The 7468-nt window shown below is 37.6% G+C and overlaps 1 protein-coding gene across 1 annotated transcript in view; it reads right to left on the bottom strand.

The window, feature by feature from the left end:
- Nucleotides 1-160, bottom strand: part of LOC141291478 (zinc finger protein 704-like) — a 14939-nt gene extending 14779 nt beyond the window's left edge. Inside the window, exon 1 of the mRNA XM_073823638.1 lies at nucleotides 116-160. Within this exon, the coding sequence (XP_073679739.1) occupies nucleotides 116-160 (45 nt within the window). The remainder of the gene's footprint in view (nucleotides 1-115) is intronic.
- Nucleotides 161-7468: the final 7308 nt, after the last annotated feature.

Below are 7468 nucleotides of genomic sequence, written 5' to 3' on the forward strand. Positions count from 1 at the left end.
ATCGAATTAGTCTAATTGGTGAGGAATGATTCAGAATGTTGATGATTCATTGAAAAAATTGATTCATTCAAAAAACAGATGTTGCTTCAGATGACATAAACTTCAATCTGTTTGCATTAGCAGTGCTTGAGGAGATCTGATCAGCCTGCGTGTTCCTCATGTGTCCAACAGGAGGCGGTCTTCATGGGCAACGGAGAGCAGTACATTTGGAAACCACCAGAAGAGGATGAGATGATCGTGCCAGGGGTTCCTCAGCTGGAGAACGGACACAGCCATTCCACCGCCGTGGAGGTAACGTCTGCCTCGCTATCTTAACACCGCAGACGGGGTCATGACATTTGTCTAGGTTTGCATGAAAGGATCAGGTTTCAGACTTTGACATTTGACCTCAAAAACCCAGGACCACTTGTGTACATTTCAGATCCCTTTGGTCAATAAAGAGTGTTTTCTGGGACAGGAAGTGAGTGGAATGTAGGCTGCAGTCTGATAAATTGTGGCTTGAAAGAGAGAGAGAGAGAGAGAAAGTTTGAGGCTCTTTTTCTCCCTCCCCCGCTTAACTCTCTTCCTGCTCTCTCTCTCTCTCTGTGGCAGGTTTGGAATGGCATGACTAACAGGCAGGTCAAAGGTCTGTCTGTGCCTGTTGACTGTCAGTTCAGGGCTGGTGTGAGGGAAAGAGGGAAGAAATATGAGAAGTGGGGAGGAGGTCAGGACTGACAGGCACTCTGGGTCAGCTTGTGTTTAATCAACTTCCTGTGGCCGATCAAAACTTACAACTTGGATTTAGATAAAAGCATTTACAGCAAAGATGTCTAATGTAGATTATGTTCGAAGTATACATACAGATTCTAACAGGAAGTTATGTGCAGCATTATCAGTGCAAAAAACATTTTCTTAATCAATGCGGTCTCCTTTTGAGTTAAAAAAATACCCTAAATGTCAACAGAAAAGCTAAATTATGTAAGATCATAGTCTAAGACTTATAATAAACTAACAGTTTGAGAGTCTTTGGTTATTTTATTACTATTATATACGATTTTTATTATTTTTTATTACTGTTTGTTTTTAATATTTAACATATTTAACAAATACACTACCAGTCAGAAGTTTTTGAACAGTAAGATTTTTTTATGTTTTTTTTTTAAAGAAGTCTCTTCTGCTCACCAAGCCTGCATTTGTTTTATTCAAAATACAGCAAAACAGTATAATTTTAAAATATTTTTACTATTTAAAAAAACTGCTTTCTATTTCAATATATTTTAAAATCTAATTTATTCCTGGGATTTCAAGCTGAATTTTTAGCAGCATTACTCCAGTCACATGATCCTTCAGAAATCATTAAATAGATTCTGATTTGCTGCTCAAAAAAACATTTTTTATTATTATTGTTAAAAACAGCTGACTAGATTTTTTTTATAAGTAGAAAGTTCAGAAGAACAGCATTTATCTGAAATAGAATTTTTTTGTAACATTACAAATGTCTTTATCATCATATTAATTTCTATAATTTCTTTCCAAAAAAAAAAAAAAAAAAATATATATATATATATATATATATATTAGTGGTGGGCCGTTATCGGCGTTAACGTGCTGCGTTAACGTGAAACTCTTATCGCGCGATAAAAAAAATATCGCCGTTAATCTATTCTCAAATTTGGGTTGGGAGCTGTGTCTAAACTACGCAAGCTATGATGACTTTCACCTTGATAGTTTAACGCGGATGTATACCGAAGACTATAGAATAGGGGCTGTGTCCAAATTCAGGGTCTGCATCCCCCTTAGGATCCTTCCTACCAGGTTGAAGGAGGAGGGGTCCTCCGAAGACCGCAAAACCTGGAAGTAGGTGTCAGTGAATTTGGACAGCCTACCCTTCTTTCAGTTCCCTCCCTTCCCCGTTGCTCATATCCTGTCGCCTAGCAACCGTGACAGCGCTAAGCAAGAAGTAAGGTTATCTGTACTGCACAAAACAAAATAACTACTCTTTCATCCCTAAAAGCGTTAAAAACATCTTCAATCACTAACAAGAAATTAGCTGTGTGTAAGGGGATATTCACACAGGCAGTAAGAAAGAAGCTAGTTTACGAAAGTGATGTTTTTAACATATATACATACAAATGTAAAAAAAACTAGACAACTGCTGTAAAAAAATATTTTTTGAAACGCCAGTTTTTTTAAAACTTCCATCATTACTACCGCTTGCTCCGTCCGCCATTATTAGAAAATTCTGGAAGCGCTCTGCCGAAAGGAATTGTGGGATAGGTAGGACGGGAAAGGATCCACCAGACCCATCCTTCAAATTCGGGGAAAAGGAGGACGTATTTGTGGGCCGCATTTGAAGGATCCTATGAATTTGGACAGCCTTCGTCGCGGCGCTGTGACGTAACATCCTTCAAATGAGTCCTCCGAAGGATGTAGACCCTGAATTTGGACACAGCCAGGGTCGCGCGTTTATGTCTCCTCCGCCAAAACACAGACGGGATCGCGTCGTCCTCCATTCATAAAAACCGAATCTACTATAGCGAAATGCCACGTAAATTCGTCGTTTTTTGGATTCATAAATCAAATGTTGGTCAGTCACTTAATTCAAATCGCGATATGGACTAGTGTATGTGAAAACTGAAATGCAAAAAGACCGTTTTAATATGAATCCGATATGTTCCGTTTGCCTAGCTGTATGTATGCATTGCGGAGACGAGCTTTTACTACACGCATACTGAAACACACGTGACGCTCCCGGTAATTTTTTGGCATTTTCATCTCACATGAACAGATAAACTCAATCTCCCAAACTGCTGTGAGTGTCACTTTTACCGTTTCATTTGAGAAAACTAGCATCATATCATACTGTATGACAGAAACTTCACGGCAACCTGTCAAAATAAAAGTACGGTGTAACATGTAATGGGCTGGGTAGGTGTTGACGTTAAAAAAACACAATCTAATAGGTAGAAAAAATTATTTCATTGTTAGTTAGTTAGTAAACACAAGTACATCTAATTGAACATAATTTATTTTCATCAACAAATTATCATAGAACAGCTTTATGAGCTTTATGATCCATTCTCAAAGACTTTAAGTCATTATTTGGGTAGCACACATATTCTGAATGCCTTCAGCAGAATTCAAATTAGCCATTTTAATCTAGATTAATCTAGATTAATTCCAAGATTTAATCTAGATTAATCTAGATTAAAAAAATTAATCTATGCCCACCCCTAATATATATATATATATATATATATATATATATATATATACTGACTCCAAGATTTTAAATGGTATAGTGTATAATGTTACAAAAGCTTTTTATTTCAGATAAATGCTGATCTTTGGATCTTTCTATTCATCAAAGAATTCTGAAAAAAATGTACTCAACTCTTTTAAATATTGATAATAATAATAATAATAATAATAATGCATGTTTTTTGAACAGCAAATCAGCATATTAGAATAATTTCTGAAGGATTATGTGACACTGAAAACTTAGCTTTGATCACAGGAATAAATTACACAAAATGTATTCAAATAGAAAACAGTTATTTTAAATAGTAAAAATATTTCAAAATTGTACTGTTTTTTTATACTTTGTATCAAATAAATGCAGGCTTGGTGAGCAGAAGAGACTTCTTTAAAAGGCATAAAAAAAATCTTAGTGTTTAAAAACTTTTGACTATTAGGGCTGTCGATAGACTACATTTTTTTAATCGCAATTAATCGCACCCTTTTTGTGTGATTAACTGTGATTAATCGCACACCTGTAGTGAAATTAAACATACACTATTTTTTTTAGCATGTTTATTTTTGTCATGATTTCACAAAATTGCTATATCCAGTTTCAATTTCCTGCTTGCCAAACGAAAACAGAACTAGTCAGCATTTATCCCGCTGCTAAGGCATACAACATGCTTATTTTTGTCCTCATTTCACAAAACTGCAATATCCAGCAAAGAGAACCCTCAGAACAGTTTCAATCTCAATCAATTTCAAACATTTTTTAGAAGACATTTAATATCGCAGATTTTGCCTAGACACCAAATTCAGAATCAAAAGTCATGTTAAATATGAACTCAGCAAAATCCCTTTCAGGGCTCTACACTTACTTTTCTTTCACTTGTGCTCCTAGCGTAAAAAAAAAAAAAATAAATAAAAAAAAATCAGGACCACCGGTGGTGGTCGATCGATACTTAAAAAAAATTATCAAAAATGTATTTAAAAATTTAAATTTTACTCCGTAAAAGTGATTTACAGGGAGTTTTTTTTTTTTACTTTTGCAATGGCATTTTTCTAACTTTATTAAAATTATGTAATCTTTTATATATATACATATATATATATATATAGTGGTGTGAAAAAGTGTGATTTTTTATTTTTTTGCATGTTTGTCACACTTTAATGTTTCAGATCATCAAACAAATTTAAATATTAATCAAAGATAACACAAGTAAACACAACATACAGTTTTTGAATGAAGTTTTTTATTATGAAGGGAAAACAAAACCCAAACTCAAATGGCCCTGTGTGAAAAAGTGTTTGCCCCCTAAACTCAATAACTGGTTGGGCCACCTTTAGCAGCAACAACTGCAATCAAGCGTTTGCGATAACTTGCAATGAGTCTGTTACAGCGCTGTGCAGGAATTTTGGCCCACTCATCTTGGCAGAATTGTTGTAATTCAGCCACACTGGAGGGTTTTCAAGCATGAACCGCCTTTTTAAGGTCATGCCACAGCATCTCAATAGGACTCATTTGTGGATAATGGCTCTCACTGTGGTTCGCTGGAGTCCCAAAGCTTTAGAAATGGCTTTATAACCTTTTCCAGACTGATAGATCTCAATTACTTTCTTTCTCATTTGTTCCTGAATTTCTTTGGATCTCAACATGAAGTGTAGCTTTTGGTCTGGCAGGTCCTATTTAAGTGAATTCTTGATTGTGAACAGGTGTGGCAGTAATCAGGCCTGGGTGGGGCTTCCTTCATAAAAAAAAAAACGCATGTTGTGTTATCTCTGAATAATATTAAAATTAGTTTGATGATCTGAAACATTAAAGTGTGACAAACATGCAAAAAAATAAAAAATCAGGAAGAGGGCCAACACTTTTTCACACCACTGTATATATATATATATATATATATATATATATATACACACACACACACACACACACACACTACATTATCCTTTTTTGCATTGATATTACCACAACAATTCTGTTCTCTGATGTTAAAATTTGCACCTCGGGTGGCATTAAATGTACTTTGAAAATGACATTGGACACTTATTTTGCTCCATAGCAGTGTAACAGTAAGCTGAACGTCTTTGGCTCAGATAGAAGTGTTGGCTGTTGTAACCAGTGAGCTGAATACACTTCTCTACGCTCTGTCTCTCTCACTTCTCTGCTCATTCCTTCTCTTGTCCAGACACGCCCAGTTTCATATCATGAGGTGTGTGGGCGTGACACGGCATGGCCCTCTGCTCCACTTCACTTGACACATTATACTCAACATGGGAAAAATCACTGGAAATTTTTTTTTTTTTGCATTTTAGTGACTGTGCATTATATTCCTTGTAGTTTCTCTGTGAGCTCAAAAAATGCATGCACTATATTATATTATTACATTATTAATTGACAGTTGCAGTTCTATTTATCTATCGTAATTTCCTAATATAATCTTAATTAGAAGTCTTCAAATGCTACAATTCCCACTGCTTTTGTGTCCAAGTGCAAACACACCTGTTTACGCACACATGCTGCAAGTCATTTAAGATCGAGTTGCCTCAGAAGGCTGCATTTGTAAGATGAGAAATGAGAAAAAACTGTGTGTGTGTGTGTGTGTGTGTGTGTGTGTGTGCGGAGGGAGATTGCAAGGGAATGAGAAAGAGAGGGCAATATGAAGGGGAAAGGAAAAGAGAGTGAGAGAGCAAGAGGAAGGAGAAAAAAAAACCTCTCAAGGCTTTCTCAACAGCTGCAGAGAGTTTTGAAACCCCCGTCATCGTGATTTCCTCTCGCTCTGCAAAGTGCTGCACAGCACGGTAAACAATGCTCGACACGGAGGAGGAGAAGAGATCAGCGGGGCGCGCACACACACAGGCGCATTTGGGAGTTTCAAACAACATGAAACTCAGAGGTTTTCTTGAAATCTGCTGGTTCAGTCATGCCTGCGTTTAGACACATGCTATGCGCCGTGCCGCGGCCTGCAGATTACAGTACGGGCTGAAATACTGAATGCTGTGGCGTTGTTTTCCAGACCGGTTAGAGGTGTTAACATGACAAACACAATCGTATCTGTAGCTCTATTAATGCAATAACATCTCCTCAGCCTGTATATACATGAATGCCATAAAGGTCACTACGTGAGTTGGAGAGCTGATTTGAATTCTTGACTGGGATTTTACACATGCCATTGAGCTGGGAGTGCTAAATGTCATCTACCACAGAGAGGGCATGTGAGGTGAACTCGCGCGCACACACACACACACACACACACACACACACACACACACACACACACACACACACACACACACACACACACACATCAGTGTTAGGGGTGTGCGATATTGACAAAAAAAAATCAGTAATGATAATTTTTAGCATGCTGGTAGCTTAGCTGGTTTAGGCCAGTCATGGATAAATAAATATCATATGCCAGTAGGTGGTGGCAAATGCCTGTGCGCTTCTGAAATTGCATATGTCTGCGCATGCCTGAAAAGTTAAGTCTAAACATTTTGATCGCCATCTAGTGGCTAGCTGCAGTGTAGGTCATAAACCCCGCCCTCTCCATGTAAACATATGAGACATAAGCGAAACTAAAAGTCTAATTACACTTAAAATTTTTCCAAAGATGGTTTCCATCATTTAAGGTAGTTCTTATCATGCTGATGTATGTTCAAGTTTGCTTTTAGTAAGTTATTTGGTGCTATAAAAACAGAATTGGGTCTGCAGGAGTTTAAGCCAAACTTTGATACTAATGAATCGCTACTGCGCAGACTCGAGCTCCAAATGAATCTCTACTGCGCAGACTCGAGCTCCAAATGAATCTCTACTGCGCAGACTCGAGCTCCAAATGAATCTCTACTGCGCAGACTCGAGATCCAAATGAATCTCTACTGCGCAGACTCGAGCTCCAAATGAATTACTACTGTGCAGACTCGAGCTCCAAATGAATCTCTACTGCGCAGACTCGAGCTCCAAATGAATCTCTACAGCGCAGACTCGAGCTCCAAATGAATCTCTACTGCGCAGACTCGAGCTCCAAATGAATCTCTACTGCGCAGACTCGAGCTCCAAATGAATCTCTACTGCGCAGACTCGAGCTCCAAATGAATCTCTACTGCGCAGACTCGAGCTCCAAATGAATTACTACTGTGCAGACTCGAGATCCAAATGAATTACTACTGTGCAGACTCTGAATCCAAATGAATCACTACTCTGCAGACTCAGGATCCAAATTAATCACTACTACAGACTCAGGCT

The sequence above is a fragment of the Garra rufa genome, chromosome 18, assembly GCF_049309525.1.
Source record: "Garra rufa chromosome 18, GarRuf1.0, whole genome shotgun sequence".
NCBI classification, from domain to species: Eukaryota; Metazoa; Chordata; class Actinopteri; order Cypriniformes; family Cyprinidae; genus Garra; species Garra rufa.